The 19538-nt window shown below is 36.9% G+C and overlaps 1 protein-coding gene across 1 annotated transcript in view; it reads left to right on the plus strand.

Moving 5' to 3' along the window:
* Nucleotides 1–19538, plus strand: part of LOC128019346 (thrombospondin type-1 domain-containing protein 7B) — a 180215-nt gene that overhangs the window by 123195 nt on the left and 37482 nt on the right. Inside the window, exons 14-17 of the mRNA XM_052605326.1 lie at nucleotides 1098–1201; nucleotides 9117–9308; nucleotides 15313–15579; nucleotides 15830–16008. Coding sequence (XP_052461286.1) covers nucleotides 1098–1201; nucleotides 9117–9308; nucleotides 15313–15579; nucleotides 15830–16008 — 742 coding nt within the window. The remainder of the gene's footprint in view (nucleotides 1–1097; nucleotides 1202–9116; nucleotides 9309–15312; nucleotides 15580–15829; nucleotides 16009–19538) is intronic.

Raw genomic sequence — 19538 nt, forward strand, 5'->3', positions numbered from 1 at the left:
TTTTAAGTTGCTAAAATCGTCAGAGTGGCGCTGACAGCAGGTTTCTCTGTGTGTGTATGCTTCCATGTGTTTATGTGCGTGTCTGTACTCTATGTGTGTGCATTTGGAAGGAGAAATAGAATGCATAATAAAATGTAATTCTGAGACACAAACACGGAAATAAATTGGCTTTTTTATCATGTTGCTTACTATATGTATTTGCTTGGTCAGTGTCATTGTGGGTTTTGGTTCTTTTGCTATTGTAAGTTGTAAGGACTTTTGAAATAACGGAATTTGGTTGGCGAAGTGATACGGACATCTACTTTAGCGGTGCATTTCCTGATGATAATTGCACACTCAGAACGTTCATAAACCAATCAGATTCAAGCATTCAACAGCCCTGTAGTATAAATTGCAATCATTTTAAACACCATTTTTTTCAGTATATTTTTTATGCATATGCAGCTTTAATGATCTAATATTAAATACCCTCAAATTCATTTAGAACCTGAATAGAATGTTTGCCCTTTTAAACATGTATTTGCAGTGAATTGGGAATGTATTAGTTCATATTAACCATTGACCGCTCTGATCTCTAGACATCGGCATTGGTATCTGCCATTGAAATCCCTTGTAATTAAAAGTATTGACAAGAAACTGTTTAGTATGCTGAAACAAAGTCATTCATTTAATGCAGCACTTCATTACCACTGGTTTATAGGATTTATTCAACAGTGACACATATTTTTTTTTTCTCATTTGCAAGGCTAGACCTGGGTCACATGGAGTGAATGTAATTTTCCTGTGCAAGCCCCTGAATAAAAAGACACTTAATTCCATGTGTCATTAAAGATTGTGACAGCATCAGACTGGATAACAATGGTTTAAGCATTGTAACCATAAGACTATTGAAATGCAGTGTGATTATCCTGAAAGGTCTGCTTACATGTGTAGATCTTTGTATTATTATTATTATTATTTAATTTTTATAGTATATATACAGTAGTTTATTTATAAGTGCCTGTCTTAGATTATAAAACTGTATTTCCTGATAGCAATGCAGAGGATTCTTTTGTAACATCAACCCATCACTATAAATCTTCATCTCTTTTTTTCAGATGGAAGACACACAGATGGCATCCATGTACTCTGGTCCCGGATTCTGTCCAGCAGGGAATGACGGGAGCCAGTGAATCGTGTGGTAAAGGATTAGAGATGAGAGGTAAAAGAAGTTTGCTTAATGTGAAATTGAGTGGATTCTTATGGTACACTAAATAATCACCTCTTTGTTACTCTCCGTCTGAGATATGTGCATCACTGTGGACATATATGGCTGTGTTCATTGCTTTGAGCTCTGGTTTGTTCATTGGCACTGTACGGTGTGTGAAGTGTGAATGACATGCTTTGAAAACAAAAAAGCATGTGAAGTAGGAATTGCACGATTACTGATTTCTGCTAGTTCATTTCTTATTTAAAAAATACTAAAGTTACTAGACTACTCATGGTTCATGCTACTGTAAATGAAAAGACATTAATCAATTCTTATCAATAAACGCTTATTATTTCACAGCCTAATCCAAACAATTACATATGTAAATTGTCAAAACGTTATAATTATGACATTACATTTAAAATTTAATGTAACAGCCAGTAATTGTATCTGTATTTGTATCTGTAACAATCACAAAATATATATGTATCTAAGTTGATTATTAACCTATTCTTTAGAGTTTACTGGTTTGGTTTTGAGAGACTGAGACGTGCAACGTCTGTTTGATTGGTGAGCGCGCTGTGCTCAGGCTATTCCATTCATTCATATCATATCGTAGCCTATGGTTCAAATCATTGCATTGTGAATATGTACAAATAATAGAACGGGTATGATGTATTATTATAGGTAATATTAATCTTGCCAAGTTCTGATTTCACAGAGAGGCAACAGCAATGCAGTGTTTGATTTGCACTCTTTTCATTCATAAAATTCACATTCATTCACAGACTTAAGAGATCCGTGTATAATATTGCTCTGATCCCCTGGTTCAACTGTTTATCTAACAAACACCAGACTGTGCCAGCCTCAGCCAAATATTCAGGCAGAATTATTCCTTGTCTGTTATTTATTTTTGAAGCCATTATCCGTGCCATTCCAAATAAGGTATTCTGCTTCGGGTACACCTCTAATTATTGCATTACATATTTTAATTTTACATGCAACATAGATAAAGTCATAGAAAGTAACAGCTACACGCAATATGGTAATCCTAAAATTCACACCATACTTGCAAACTCTGTGCATGCATTATGGTTAAAGAGCCAGTAAGATGAAAATTCTAAGCTTCCTATCACTGTTTATAAGTCCTGTACATTAGGTTTAAATCCATACAAGGTTAAAAAAACATTATCATTTTGTCAAAATGTCATTTTAAAATTACCTCAATTCTCAGAGATCCCCAAACGGTTCGCGCGAAGCTGTTCAAAAGATTCAGTTTCCTTAAACCCCACCTTTAGGTAGCATACTGTGTTCTGATTGGTCAACTAACATATTTTTGATTGGTTGTTCCGCACACACCTCCACAGTAAACTATGCGTTAGCATCTGTTTGGGGTGAATTATGTCTTATTCATCTCACCACGAAGCAAACAGTAAAATAAAAAACTTGAACAGTCTCGCTGCTTTTTCTTCTGTGTGGGTGTATTCAAGCCGCGCGCTTCAGTTTGAATCTGAAAGACGGGGGCGTGGTCACATTAGATATAATGAAGGGAGACATGAAAAACAGACATCGCGTTGTTTTCATATGGATTACTTTATCACAGAATATCTGTTTTTGGCAGCACTTGTTTAGTTTTAAAGTAGACATGTCAAGCTTTCTATAGATATCTCTCTCATGTCTCTTCGTTGAGTATTCACGGAGTTACACTTCATTTTAATGACGTGTTTGTACATGACGATCAGCACAGACAGGCTGCAGACACCACACATAAGACGTTCGGGAGAAAACAAACACATAACTTCATAATCATACTTCACGTTGTGATTCAGAGATACTCGTTGGTCTAAATAAAGTTGGTAATGAACCCTCTTTTATGGCCAAACGCTTTGAAAATCCCGCCTTGTACTCACTGAGATTAGAAAAGCAGTCATCAGTGAAATGTTGTGAACAGAACAAAAGGGATTTGTTGCACTGCTCTGGTATTGTGGTGAAAATGAATTTTAGCCATTGGTTCTTCTGATCTTCATTCTTTGGCAGTGAAAATAAAACAAACGGTCTCCTCGACATGATGCTCTCACACCAACCAGAGCGTCTGTGTGGGGTGGGGCCGCTCAGAGTTCCGTTTCTCTCAAGACGGTAGGCGGAGATTATTATGCAAAGTGTTCCTAGTGACGTACATAGAGATGGGCAAAAGATTTGAAATCTATAACGACTCGTTTCAGCGATTCAGAGTCGACTCCTTATTTTAGAAGCCAATAACTTTATAAATCGTGTACTTTTTGGTTTAATTATTTTGCACATTGTTTACACTGATAGACAGCTACATCATACACTGTAATACAGCTAATTTTTGATTTCCCATCTGTGTGGCTCTTTAATCCATGCTCGAGTAGTCGACTGTTTCCAACAGCGCCAACTAGTGGTTGAAGTAGTCGATCACTCAACTACTCGACTAGTCTATGCAAGCTCTAGTGTGAAGTCACATTACCATACTTCTTGATTTACAGGGCTGTCTGTAATCTTCACTGAAGTTGTAAATAAAAGAAAGATTATCTCAATATGTTTTACAAAAAATATATATTTCAGTCTTTCTACTTTAAAGTTTCATGTTTAATTATTTTTTCTCCTTTTTTGTGAAAACATATTCTGAATATAAATATCAAAATATTCCGACATTTTTGTGCAAATGTTTTTGATGAACTATGTTTTTTTTATGTTTAAAACTACTCAAGTAATACTTGTAGTAGTTTGAAATATGATGACTTTTTGATTTATATGAAAATATCTGTATTGCTGTGTCAATAATCATGTTAACCATTATATTTACATTTAAATTAATGCATTTAGCAGACTCTTTTATCCAAAGCGACTTACAGTGCATTCAGGCTAACATATTTTTACCTAACACCTTTTTTACTATTATACTTAATTATGTATATTTGATAATGGTGTATTAGTTATTAAAAAAAGTGTATATAAAAGAGAGATTTCTGAATTGGAAGCCTATCAAAATTATTTTGTAAATAGAATTTTCGAACATCTTGAATAATATTCAAACCTTTTCACAGAAACCTTGAATTTATTGAGATCAAATTAAACTAAATGATTGTATCCAGAAGTTCTTACGTTTAGACACAATGTAGTGTGACATTTAACTGACCTTCCACTGTTTATCAGAATATTATATTATTGGTACAGTGGAAGAAAGCTGACATTTTTGTGCCGAGTCAAAGGTCAGTATTATTCCAGATATTGAGTGCATTCATTAAAATTAATGAAACCATTTATTTGAAATAATAAGTCTGTGTAAATGTTATCTTACAATGGAAGATTCAAACAGCCAGCAGTAAGTAGCTGCTGTACGAGTGCCCCCGTAGCAAGGTTAGGATACGGGTTATGTGAAGAATGACTGCGGCGAGCACTTGCCTTTGTGCAGATTGAATTTTGTGGTTTATTTAAACCAGCACTTGACATACTGCTGACCTCCCCTTGGATCTCACTGCATGAGGGCATGAATTATAGTAAACAATAAATCTCAGCTAATTTACAAATGTTCACCGATTCGTTCCTGCTTTTTATTCCACAAGCTCTTGTTTTAGCTTAGTGATTAAAAATTACGCAGGTTGTTTATGTACCCGGATGATTTATTGTTGTATTTTAGGCATGCATCCCCGGGTGGTGTAATTTGATTATGCTTGGTGTACTCAGGTGGAGTGGTGGCTTGAGACAGCATGCAGAGGCTCACAGCCATACAGATGCAAATAAGCCAGCAGCAGAGTCCTGCTGTGTTTGAGAACACTTGCTCTATCAGCATCCTCCAAAATAAATAACAGAGCTAGAAGCCAATGCAGTAAATTACACTAAATGAACTAGAAAGACAGACATCTCTGCAAAACTAATGCGAACCTCACACATATTGTGCTTTCACTGGCAGTTTTACAGCGACAGAGTTACCAGAAGTCATTCGTTTTCAGTGAGAGTTGGAGATGTGAGGTGATATGAGTGACTGCATCTGTTGGTGATCATGTAAGCACCAGTGCTGCTCTCTCATTGGTAGTCTGGTCTGATCTCATTACGCTTGGCGAATAATGTTAACAAGGAATGTTTATATATATATATATATATATATATATATATATATATATATATATATATATATATATATATATATATATATAGTTACAGTTTACTATTATTTTTGGAGCCATTAACCCCATCCATACCCTAAACCCAACCACCATATAAGAAATAAGCACATTTGCACTAATCCAGGCTGATTTATTTGATCAAAATGCAGTAAAAAAAAAAACATTGTGAAATATATTTACAATTGAAAATAATTGTTTCAGATTTTAAGACATTAAAAAATATATGATGTATTCCTGTAATTGCAAAGCTGAATTCTCAACAGCCATTACAGTCTTTATTGTCACATGACCTTTTAGAAATCATGATTATTTAAAATAGTCTCTTGCATTCTATTTACTTTTGTTTACTCTTATTTTTATTAAGTGTATTAATTTTATGCATCCTTTTTGAATAAAAGTAATAATATTTTTTATATATATTATTTAATATATATTATTGACCCCAAACCTTTAAATGGTAGTGATTGAATGCAGCATTAGAAATCACAGAATATTATCAGTAATAATGTCAAATTAATCAAATATGTTACATTTGATGGCACTGAACATATTTAATAAATATTTCATTTAATTAATAAATACGTTAAACCAACTTAATAATTGCATGAAGTCAATATTCTATATAAGAGGATGCATGTAATGCATTTCCACGTAAGGTGATTCATATAACTGAAGTTTTAGATGCTGATCTTGATCTATACTTTACATCTAAATCCCTGTGTTCACTAGTGAAATGGTGCTGGAGGGTGGAACTATGTCATTGCTTGTTTGTATAAAGTTAAACTCTACTCACCTCTGTCCCACCGCCAGTGGTCACTGTCATTCACATCGCTTCAAATCACCAACTCTCATTGAAAATGTTGTTACTGAATTTCAGTGTAGGCAGGAAAGCTCACGTTGACAGCGCATAACACTTTAGAGGTCACCAAGTCACTGTAGAGTTAGTTGCTAGTATGTGTTCTTGCACAATGAACCTCCTACTAGCAACTGTTCAACGAACACTCCTGTCATAGTCTATAAATCCATCTGCACATGCAGAAATCTGTATTATCCGATGGGTTGTATTTACCATTATTTCATGTCAATGATGGAGTATTTCTGGATTTGCTCTGCTAAATTTTAGCTGACAGAAATGTTTGCTGCCAGTGTTCATCGCTTTGTCATTTTACTCTTGTTTTTAAAAAGCTGCTTGAACTTTTTTTTTCCAGTTGGGGATCTTATTTTGCACATTTTGGATTGATCAACTCTTTGGTGTCCACTAAATCGTGTCAGAGTAATTTAAGAAGGCACATATATTGATTATACCACACATCCTAATCTTTGTCTCATATTATGGATTAAAATGTCTCAGTTAATCAGTTCCCATTATTATGGGGTGGCTCTGGGAGAGTCTTTCACAGTGCTTGTTGGTGTCTTGAAGAGCTTCAGTAGTCATTTAATTGGGCTTAGATTCCCACATATCAAGACCTTAATTTGAGCAGCACATGAAAGGGTTACTCTAATGAGAAGAGCTATCTTCAGGGGGTGCCGTTAATGAGTACTGAGGAGCTTAATTGGCAAGTCTGAAAGTCTTTTTAAGGGCCAAAAAAGTTCTCTTCTGTGTCCTTTTGAGTAGTCAGTAAACACTGTCACCTTTGTAAGTGGCTGCATTATTAAGCTGAACCCTGTCATGAGCTGACATAAGAATAAAATGTTAGCAATAGGTGGAGGAGATACATTGAAAGAGAGTGGGATAGGGATGGAGGAGAGAGGGGAAATAATTGTGCTAAAAATGGGCAGCCTGTGCGCTCCAATCAGAACGTCACAACTGTCAACCTTTCTGTCTCTGGGGCACAGCAGGAACCGGGAATGGATGTGAAGAAGAAAAGGAAGCTAGTAGACACAGAGTAGGAGGGAGAAACTGATGTCTATCCTGGCAGGCATGTGAAATTCTAAAGATTAGGTGAAAAAACTCACATTTAACATTTAACGCTCCGAATCGATATTCAGTCTAGTGCACAATGTCATTTTAGGAGATAATGTGCTACACAGTTCTGTTGAGTCTAACTGGTCGAAAAATACAGATAAAATGTCTTTGCAATCATAATCTGAATATGTCATTTTTATGACTGTAGAAACACAAAGGCAAACCGATGTTTTATTAAAACAACATCCCACGCCTATATACTATCTCCACCCACGTTGCTCTGAAGTGGAGAGAGCAAACAGTTTGGTCAGAGAGCAACATTTGAAATTCAAATAGGAATCAATAAGATGTGTTAAAAGCATGTTTACATGTATGCCTCTTCAAAGACATCAGAGGGTCACTCTCTGAGATAACAGCATCACATTGCCCTAGGGAAGGTGGTGTCCATGTGGATGTTAGTCAAATGTGATTTCATGCACAGGGGCTTTGTTCTGTATTCTAAACTCTATATTGATCCTTCTCTTCTGAGTACAGAGAATGTCTGGTACAAATTTGCAAGGGTTAGAATTTTATCTGCATCAATACATTATAAATTATCAATGTGGCACATGCAGTGGAGAGTGAACACCTACTAAACACTGGCAAAAAAAAAAAAAAAAAAAACTCTATAAAGTTTTACTTAGAAGAGATAAACTTTTTAATGAGCTCAAGAGCATGAGAAATCTTAACAACATACCATTGTGAGAGGTTAGAAATGTAAATGTGGCAGTTTATTGACACCGTTCACCTTCACTTGTTTCTTTGTCTGCTTCTGTCCACCACATTCCTTTCATCCTTTCTGGAAGGAGTGCTGGTATCCTCAGTTTACATATTTAAGGTATAAAGCATTTTTATAATTGAAAATCCAGGAAAACGTGTTTTAACAGTATGGTTAAATGTATCTGTGTTCATCATTCTGTATGGATGATGTGTGTAGTTAATTTGAAATAAAACTACTAGACACCTTGTCAGTAGTCACTAGATCGCTGGTAAGGAATAAAAATACAGACAGCATCTGAGGATCTCTTTGTATGTTTTTTTTTTTTTAATGAAGTTAATAATTTTATTAAGTAGGGATGCATTATATTAATCAAAAGTGACAGTAAAAATGTTTTTTACATATACGTATTGCTATCGCAACAATGAAATCAACTTCTGTTTTTTTCTATGTTACATTATGTGTAATGTCTTGGTCACTGGAGCAAGTAATGTTATTTTAGTTGTTCTTCATTGATATTCTGTGTAAACAATGTGAGCTCAACCAATAACTGCTACAGTATTTAGTCTGAAAAGTTTCCTTCAAGTTCCAGCGTTACAGCTATGTGTTAACTGTACTCCCATGAAAAGCCTTTGCTGAATGGAAGCGAACCATGCTGTGGGGGACTCTGTCAAAACATGTCATCATGTGAGGCAGAGTGGCAAATTTAAGCCAGTGTGCGAAAAGTCCTCAGCACAATCTCTGCTCTCTGCAAGGAAAGCATCGCATTGTGGGCGGAATGGATGCAGTGTGCTGAAAAGGTAAAAGGAGGATTCACATTTGCCGAGCATATAATTTATTGTTCCTCAGTGGCGGTGATGCAGTGAAGGACTATTTTCAAATCAGAGCAGACGAGAAAGAAAGAGTTAAGGTGATAAGTTAGTTTTTTTGTGTCCATACCATGTGCAGTTCAGCTGTGTATACCTTTCAACATTAATGCCAAAGGAATTGTCATGTCACATATTTTCTGTTCAAAAAAATAGGGTTATTGGTGTTGACTGAAGTTTTTTAAGTAAACATTAATAACTGCAAATGTGCTGTTGTATTAAAGATGTGTTTGATTGTGTGTCCTCTCAGGAGTGAGCTGTGTGGATGAGTATGATGAGATGGCAGCCGTGTCAGAGTGTCTCCGGTGGGCCGGGCCGATACCGTCACGCTTCAGGAGCTGCTGGGTACCATGCAGGGATGACTGCACCTTCAGTTCCTGGTCTAAATTCTCTGAATGCTCTGGCTGTGGAAGTCGACGTACCCGCAAACGCACACTAACAGGTGAGATCCATTGAGAAAACTCAAAGGTGATTCACAAAGTATTCACACGGTTGTGAATATGTAACGTGTATTATGATAGCTCCACATGTCTAATAACAAGCTGTGTAACTCCTAGTTGAGTCAAGAGCCCGCAACTTCAGCTTTATCTAGACTGAGTTCTCTTTTGCGGCTTATTTTGCTTGAACGGTCAAATACAAAAAAAAAAATGTGTCCGTCCTGGTGAGAATTCATATAAAGACAATCAGATATATCCTAAGTATGTGTAAACTGTTGAGGGAAAAATGGATATAATTTATCAATATATTGGATCTGTGCATTGGATCTTAAAGTGACAGCAGCGTAATACTCCTGCTGCAAAATAACTGAATTGTAATATTTATTTCTCTACCATGAAATGAAATTACTTGTGTCATGAAAAGATTTTGGTCATACTATCCACCCCTATTTATGGAGAACTAAACAAATAAATATTTTACAGATAGTTGTCATAAAGTACATCTTCTGTAGAGACATTTTCCAGTGACACTTTTTTTTAATCCATATTTCTTTATTTCCTCTATATTTTTTACACACTTGTTTCATTTATATTTTATGAATGTAATAAAACAAGTGAAAATGTATGTCGAAAATGATGTATAAAAAAGAAATACATGAATACATGAATAAGGAAGTAATAGTATAAATGTAGAAATTAATAGTATAAATCAAAATTATAGTATTCTAATTTCAGTCAATACGTTTCTAGTGAACTGGTTGTGTATTGCTAAAGATTTGATTCTGTTTATTTATTTATTTTTTCATAAATATACAGAAATATAGAATTTCATAGATGTACTAAAGAAGAAACGAGTTCTTTAAATAATCATGTAGGTACTACGTATGTGTATGTGTATACGTGTATGTGTCGATGTGCTCTGGGATGTTTTATCAAATAGTTATCACTTCCCTCAGGAAATATATTAACAACAAGGTTAATTATATTCATTCATTACAGTCAGTAGGGTGTTTTTTTAGTGTTTAGAATAGAAAAGTCACCCTGCAAAAGAAATGCTGTGACAGTCAACAAACTAAACCCTTATACCGTAGCAAGTCAATAAGCTTGTTTATATCCTGACGAGGTCGGGGACAAATTAGTGGCGTATTCTTTAAATCCTTTGTGAGCAGTGCCAAGATGTACAATGGCTCACAACTTTAGTATCACTTGAGGAATATCATTTTAACAAAGGGAGTAAGCTGACAGACAAGTCAGCTTAGTATACAGTATATAGCTGAGCATACTTGGTATTGAAAAAGGAAGTCATTTTAAAGCAAACTTTGTGTTTAGTGCTCCAGTCAGGACTGTTGAGAAGAATGTACATTAATTATTTCATTAACTGTCCTCCTCTTCTTTCCTTTTCCTTTGTATTGCACCTACCCAACATATTTTGACAGTCCTGTCTATCATCAGAGGTCAGAGACCTGCTGGGGACTGCTCTACAGGCAGATTTGGAGCTGTCTTTTAGGGAATTACTCCAGTGCTTTCTCCTTTAGTTAGTTTGTTCGCATAAAAATCATGATTGCCTCTCATTAAGGTCCTGCACATCACACAATGTGACGTATTCACTGTGTCAGATAAACTTTCAAAGGCTTTCTTTGCCTCACACTTTCAGGAAATCCCACATCCAAGGCGTTCACGCACTAAAATGTCAGATTTCAAACTAGAAATTCAAGAGCATCAAAAAATAAGACAGAAATTGCAAGCTAAGTGTGTGCTTCTAGCTTAATTTAATGCACGATCCAGCCTTGTTGGTTTCTGGAGGTGTCATCAATAATGAACTGTCGCTGTGGAAAGTGTGTGTGTGTGTTCGTTTTATATACATATGCACATACTCCCATGAATGTAGTGAAAGCTGATAGCAGATTGTCAGTGAGGCTGTAGTGTACTGACAGAGATTTCACACTGTTAGAGCTGTTTTCTATCACTGACTGCCTCTGTACACCAAAAACAGATGGAGGCTTGCAAACGCTTCCTATGAAGCTTCTGGACACCCATGAGAGTGTGCATTTCTCTTTGCCTTTACCTCTACTGTGTCCATCTCTCTCGCTCTCTCTCTTTCTCTCTGTATACTGTATATGAGGCCTGCTGTGAGACAAACAGATACAGACACTTAGATTGATAGAATGTTTATTTGGGAGTCAAATAATTATTCACTCAACAGATTTATTTAAACTACACTGATTTATTAAGGAATAAAATCATTATTTTGAGTGAGTCCGAATTATTTGTTCAAACGATTCATTCATGAACATGATTTATTCTATGCAGATTTATTTAGGTTCAGCTCTGTTGTGTGTTGCTCAGGGACCCTCAAGCAGAAGTGGATGAAGTACACATATCAAGTACTTGAGTAAAAGTGCAGATGCCCCAATGAAATATTACTCCAGTAAAAGTATAAATCAGTGTTAATTTTGACAGCAAATTTTGATTTAGTTTTAGTCAAAGTTTTAGAATAGTGTTAGGTTTTTTATTTGTTGATGAAAATGTCAATATATTTTTAATGTAATTGTTGTCATTCAAAACATTTTTGTCTCATTGTTGTCAATGATAAAAATTACGTTGACGAAACGTTATGACGAAAATTATTTGTAAACAAAATTAACAATGGTATTAAGTACTCTAAAATTACAAATGTATTAGATTTTTAATGTACAACTATTAAAAGTAAAAAGTACTGATTGATCAATGAGTAGTTAGCCATTTTAACTTAGATACTTTAAACTGTGTGTGAAGTGTGAAAAGTCTGATATTATGCTTTGGAATGGAGTGAAGTAAAAGTTTCTCAAAATGAAAATACTCAGACAAAGTACAGATACTTCAAAAAATGTACTTCAGTACAGTAATGAAGTAAAACTACTGTGCTATTGTCAGAGACTGCAGTAGAACTGTTTTCAGTGGCAATAGTATGTCTAAAATGCAATTCTGCTCATTAATTAAAGGATGAAATCACTACTGGCAACTTGGCTATGTAGTAAATTTAAATGTATGCATTTAGCAGACGCTTTTATACAAAGCAAGTTACACTGCATTCAGGATAACAATTTTCTCCTAACAAGTGTTCCTGAAATTCAAACCCCCAAGCTTGCGCTTGCTAATGCAATGCTCCACCACTTGAGCTACGGGAACTAGTAGAAACGCTTTTTTTTTTTCTTTTTTTTATCAGTGCTATTTAGGGAAAATAGAAAAGGGCTGTGGCCTTCCATTTGCCAAAAATCTCAACATGCATAATATTCAACTGTCAACAGGCGGGAATACAAAAATCCAGAACTTCAATTTTAACAAAACCCCCAGAGCTGTCAAAAGTCTGCCCGATAATGCAAAATCACACATATTTGCATCATCCCGCAAGCATTTGCTGAAAAATATACAGGGATATCTGAGGACAGATAACATGGAGAAAGAGTACACATTGTTTGTATACATGTACTGATGTATTAGCAATACAAAGTTGGCAGATAATTGGCATATGTTATGTTATTTATTGTACAAATGTTAAATACTTGAATCTGTATCCTTAGATATATATGAAAAATAAATCAATGTTGCATAAATGATGCATGTAAATCCCAAACAAGTTCTCCAGATTTTCTTGGTTGACCCTCTGTGCAGCTAATTTGAAACACAAGAGCAAAGCTGTCTAATCATATATTCTCTGAAACAGTCTAATTTAGATCTTGACTCAACCAGAGACTGAGTGAATCCACTGAGTATTGCATCATGATCGAAGATGATCTTTCATCAGCATTATCTTAAAAGCTTTAGCTGTAAGCAAAACCACACCGATCTCATTGATGCAATCCAGAAGCATCCTTCGATCAAACAACAAAACGCATAAGCTTCTGAATCCAGTACATCAAAGCATCATATTTCACAGCTCTTCAGCTTGACCATGCATAATTGTCCGGTGCGGCCCACAGTTTTGACAGGCTGATGAAATTATGCTTGACAGGTTTGAGAAAACTGTTGAACGCTGTTCTGTAGTGTCAGTGTCAGCACGTCTAAAAAGGAGCATCTCCCCTCATGGACAGATCCTTTATTAATATAACCTAATAATATTCATCATGTCTAATGGACATGATGACTAATTTGAAATGTTCCGGGAAGTGAAGTGTGCAAAGAGGAACTAATAGCCTTTTAAACAGAAGCCTTTATGATGTGAAATCTATTCATTTCTCTCCTCATTAGGTAAATTAGATGTATATGGTCCAATGAACGTGAGTGCTACCGGTCTATGCTTGGATATTAAAAAATAAAGAATGTTGGAGAGAGAAAGGAAGACACTTTTGGTTGTTTCAGTTCTCAGTCCCACATTCCTGTAGGACTCAAGGGACACCGCATACACTCCCCCCCCCCACCCCCAAGGGGGAAAAATCAATGTGCTTCAATGTTTTGCTAACAATTCTGTCACGTTATTGCTCTTTCTCAGTCTTGTTTAGATGTAAAATTTTTACTTTATAATTTATGTATGTTTATTTTTCAACAGTGAAACATGCATGAGAATAGACAGGAGTGAGAGAGTGGGTGGGTTTGATTAGGACTTAACCCAGATCTGACCCGAATCAGGGTCTCCGTGAGCCAACAGCTCTTACATGTTTTGTAAGTTGTTTAGAATGAGACTGGCACCATTGTTTTCTTCAAATTATAAGATTGTTTTTATTGTAAAAAATTTTAATTGCTCATAATCTTAATTTATGCAGTATGTTACCCCGTGCTTACCTTTGTGCTAAACATTTAAAACATACTTGCGGGTAAGTTTGACACTTATTATAAAACAACATAAATGTTAAAGGGTTATTTGTTCACCTAGAAATGAAAATGTTCCCGCTTTTACTCGCCCTTATGTTGTTCCAAACCCATGAGACTTTCTTTCATCTTCAAAACATAAATGAAGATGTTTTAATGAAACCTGAGAGATTTCTGTCCCTCCTCTAAAAGTGTCGTGCAAGCACATTTGAGCTTCAGTGAGGTCAAGTAATTAAGATTCAGCTTCTGTTTAACATATTTGATGAGGACTTTCAATGGAGAGACAGACATTTCTCAGGTTTCATTAAAATAGAATTGTTTTGAAGATGAACCAAAGTCTTGTGGATTTGGAAAGACTCATTACGGGTGAGGAATTCTAACTTCATTCCAAATCTATCTGCTATTAAAACTGCCGTTGTGTATTATGATTATTGTTGGCTTTTTGACATATCGCTTGTGTTCCTCTTTTGTTTGTTGTTTTGGATAAAAGTGACTGGCATTTGGCAGTCACTTTTATCCAAAACAACAAACAAAAGAGGAACACAAGTGATATGTCAAAAAGATAGACGTCAAACATTTAAATTAGTAATCGATGGCAGAATTTTCATTTTGGGGTTAAATAACCTTTTAAAATGAGAAGCATCTATCCAAAGCAACTTGCAGTACATTAAAGGTATGTGATTTTTATCAGATCATTCATATCCTATAAATATGGTGTATGACAGTACACAGTATCTTTGAGGACGACATCCATGCCAAATGGACTTAAATAGCTCCAATACATGCCCAGAAGTTTCCAATACAAGACCTTGATTAGCTCCTTTAGGTGTGTTTAATTAAAGTTGGATCTCCACTCTGCTGGATTGGACAACCCTACGCCCATCATATAAAATGTGCTGAAAGAACAGCATGTTTGCTTGGAGTTATTCTGTGCCTCCTGCTCTCGTCACTAAACGTTTCCATTTCAGTCTACTCAGAACAGTTCTCTAATCGTTCCCTGGGGATATTTGCAGAGGCACTTAGCAGTCCACAGTTGACAGCAGAATGAATAATGGTCCGGTTATCCAGACATCGTTAATGTTTTAATAATTTTCAAAGACAGATAAGCATATTACACACATGGGCTCCCAGAATGCATTCTGAATATTTCATCCAAATGGCACCTAAAATTCTCTTCTTCCATCTTTCTTTCTGGTTCTCCATATATTTTCTCAACATTTTTAGGTCGGAGCCGGAAACAAGACCACTGTCTGCGGGAAGACTTGTACCCTCTGGTGGAGTCCGAGCCCTGTCCGTGTGAGGAGTTTGTTACTCAACCATATGGTAATTGGTCATCTTGTATCCTATCGGAAACCCCAGCACAAGGATCCCTCCAGGGATGGAGGGGTCGGCGAGAGGCAAGTGACTGCGGGCAGGGATTGCGTTATCGTGCTGTGGTCTGTCTGGACCATGAAGCCTACTTGGTTACCCCAGACCACTGCAGTGAATCAGGTTCGTCTACTCATTTCTATCTACCTTTTTCTCTCTTTCTCTCTCTCTCAGTAAAAGCCAAGTAATTTTTCCTCCTCTGGGAAAGCAAGCAGTCATTAGTCAAATAGGAAGCTGTGGGGTGCCCTGAACTGTCAGTGTAAATTAGATGGAGGTTTCAGCATTGGCACCAGGTGTTTCTGCTAATGTTATTAGAATGATGTTGAATAGCAGGGGCTCAGCCGCTCTGATTGCTCTACATGCTCTTTCGCAGGTCTGGTGGAGGAGATTTGCCACATACCCTGCCCTCTGGACTGCAAGCTGAGCGACTGGTCGCCCTGGTCGGCCTGCAGCGCCTCCTGTGGCAGTGGGCTGAAAATCAGGTCCAAATGGCTACGGGAGAAGCCATTCAATGGCGGGCGGCCATGCCCCAAACTAGACCTGAAGAATCAGGTGAGATATGCGGTCCCAGTTGGGAAATAGTATCTCTGTGGGCTTCCACCACCATATGGTGGAAAATCAGTGAGAAGCGAGTAATGAGAATCGTTAGGCTCTATGATCGCAGGCATCATGATTCAGATAATCGCTCATGTAAACTGTTTCATTTAGGGCCTTTAACACATCCGTTTTTATTGAATGCCTGAAATATCCCCAACAGAATATATTTAAGCCGCCTAGAGAAACATTTAGCATTTTCAGCACGGTTAACATTCAGCTCATTACCATTTCATTGGTTAATGCATGCCTCTTCATTAAGTGCAGTTTACCGAATGTACTTCAGCCTCTAAGCTAAAATATGAACAAACACAATCTTTTAAATAGTTCATCTCTTACAGCAAGACAGCACAAAGGTGCTAACAAGTGTCCATGTAAATACTGTTCCCGGTTGCTGTAGATTTGTGCTCTTTGCAGAAAAACATGCCCATTAGCGCAGACTGTCTTTTTTTTTTTTTTGGTCTCTCCTCTCCTCCTTTCACCGTCAGCTAGTTAGGACAGTTTTTACAAGTGTGTTAAATGCTGTCTGACAGACTTTATCTTGCTAGAGCACACATATGGGTCACATATTTTTCGATCTTGGTGATAGAAATGCTCATTTGGTCTTTAATAATTGTTTGAGTCTGAGTTAGACATCACCGCATCTGAAAAGAAACTAAAGAATTACATAAGCAAGGTACAGGTGATTTATGATTCCCAGATGGGTCTTGCTTTAAAGGGAAATCATCTTATAAATGTGCTGCAGAGAACACACTGGTTTCTAGAGGTCAGTATGCAGATGAGGCAGTGTGCGTGAAAAATATTCAAATGCATTCTTTTGCTGGCCTTTATACAGATGGTTAAGTGTCTACTAACAACTTTTATGGACCCACTGTTTAACAGGACCCAAAACACCCCTTTGCTAAAGGCAGAGTTTGCCTTGGCTAATGCCCCCTCCAATCTTTTGGGGTGGTGAACTCTCACTGCATTTTGCAAACGGCCACTCTGTGGTCATGGCAGAAAGGCTGTGCAGCTGGCGGTTTTTGAAGCGGCCCACACTGCAAAGGTGTGGAGATTGAGATTTTTCATAAGTATAGTAGAAAGGCACCAGCAAAGCCACAGTGGATTTGTGTGTGTGAATGTGTTTGAGAGTGACCCTGATGAAAACTGTATCGCTTTGAGGATGCCCAATTATAACTCAGAAGACTTAATGTAGTTCTCAGAAGAGTTTGATGGGAAATGTTGGAGTTCATATTGAAATCTCTGAATTTTGAATGCTGTCTGTGGTATCTTGATAAATCTGAGAACATTTATTGGTTTAAATGGTTCTGATTCTGAAATGTTAGAGAAGACATTTTTTTTTTATTCTTTACACTTTCATGAATTTGGCAGAGCATTCAATATAACATTTCATCAGTTTATGCATTCCTTGTGAATTGAACCCATGACTTTGTTGTTGCAACACAACTCTCCATTTGCTCTATATTTAATCTGAATAGTGATAAAATTTAATAGTGTTAAAAATTTAAACCACAAGACTCAGTGAAATGCATGTTTCAACAGCTGCATACAGTACATCACGACTTTTGCACGCATATATCATCCATCAACACTCAATGTTTACATTAAATGTAATTAAATGACATGGTTTCATGTGTTTTTGTCCTTGTAAAATAAATTATCTTGTTTTACTCTTTTTAGATGTTTTTAGTTTGTTCTTGATTCAACATTTATTATAATTTTATGTGTCATGCATTTATTTTATTCTCTGATTCCTAGGGATCTTTCTATTTCAAGGGCTGGAGAGTGTAAGTCAGGGAGTATAAAAAAAGGAGAGTGAATGTCTTTGTGTTGAAACTTCTGGTCCAAGAAGAATTGAAAAATCTTATTAGTGGACCTTATGGATCAGATCGACATGCTGATAGCATTCAAATGGGATTCAAGACTGATAAACATTTTCCTAAAAAAATCAGGTTGTGCACCTTTCAATTTCAGTATTGTCACATCAAATGCATTCTTTTGCAGCAGATCAGATCACATGTCTGGAGTTGGCTTTGATGTCGTTTTCTCTTTAGGTAAATTGATTGGAGTGGGACTAGGTAAAAAAAAAAAAAAAAAAAACGTTGTTAACATGCCGTGTTCCCTGTGTGCTTTGGCTTGTTATGTGTCTTTGATAACCTATCTCTAGCTGTCTGGCCTCTACCTTTAACAAGCAATCCTCACTTTTTCCCCAGTGCAGCTTTCTGCCGTGAGTCAAAGAGCAGGGCAGCACTCTGCATTCATTGATTATTTAGACTTTCAGGCATTACAGGCTTGGAGAGGCCTGTCACAATCACTGAAGTTCCAGCTCCTTTTTGGACTAGTAAACAGCTGACCATGTTCTAGAACAGAGCTGTCTTTCCACCACTTATCTATCGATCAGCTGTCTGAGATGTTTGCCTTATAAGGACATAACACGGAAGTAGGGCTGCATCGCTTTCATCCCGTCGCTCACAGCTGTGAGTGAGAACCCAACGCTCTAGCTTTCTCTCATTTCCTTTCTCCTTCCTGGAAGGACAACTTATTTAAGCAGTAGTACAGCTTACCACGCGTCAATCAAGGACATGCAGTGTTCCATCTAATTATGCCGATAAATGCTGATGATGCTAACCGTCTTTGCCCTGTGACTGTCTGCAGTCAGCGGCGCCGATGGGAGGCGGGATGATGCCCGACCTTCTCCAGCTGTTTTCTGTTGCACCATTGCCCACTGTGAGTCACTCAACAGTGATGAGATTGATATTTTTATCTCACCTCCTCATGCTGTACAGATGATCAGCCACTGTGACGGGAGCGGGAGGAGGTTGTGCGTGAAGGGATGTCATTCCTACGCTGTGTCTTACTACTGATCTAAAAATTTAAATGTATGGGAACTGGTCACATTAGTCCCACACGCTCCTGATTCTTGATAACCACCTTAAAAAAAAAGAATTTGATTGGTTTAGCAAATGTTTTATAGGGATGTCACCATGTGTTTACTCGCGTCACTCATTATTTTCATGCAACATCAAAGGAGTTATTTAGCAGAATATACAGGCTGCTCTTTTCCAAATAATGAAAGTAGATGTACTTTTGAACATAAGCTCATTGAAGGAAAGATAAAAGGATGGGTATTCACTTAACAAATTTATTGTAGAGCATCACATTATGTGGCAAAAGAAGCCTGACTGGGAGCCTTAGTACTCAAACAATCTCTGTTTAGTCATTGACTGACAATGGCAGACTGAATTTCTAGTGACATGTAATTTTCTGGCTCTCACTTTAATGTATATCAAATGGTGATGTTTCTATCAGTTGCAACAGATGTAGTTCTCCTCAGGGCTGTTGCAGTCTCCACGGCAGTTTGAAGTCTGTTTTACCCGCAGCGGAGGGCTTTCTGCTAGATTCGCTGTGTAAAGAACATTCTTCTAGCCCACCTCCAGAGCTGGGTACCGTATGGTGGCCATCATGTGCACTGAGGCAGACTGTTCTGC

Source organism: Carassius gibelio, chromosome A9 (assembly GCF_023724105.1).
Source record: "Carassius gibelio isolate Cgi1373 ecotype wild population from Czech Republic chromosome A9, carGib1.2-hapl.c, whole genome shotgun sequence".
In the NCBI taxonomy this organism is placed as follows: domain Eukaryota; kingdom Metazoa; phylum Chordata; class Actinopteri; order Cypriniformes; family Cyprinidae; genus Carassius; species Carassius gibelio.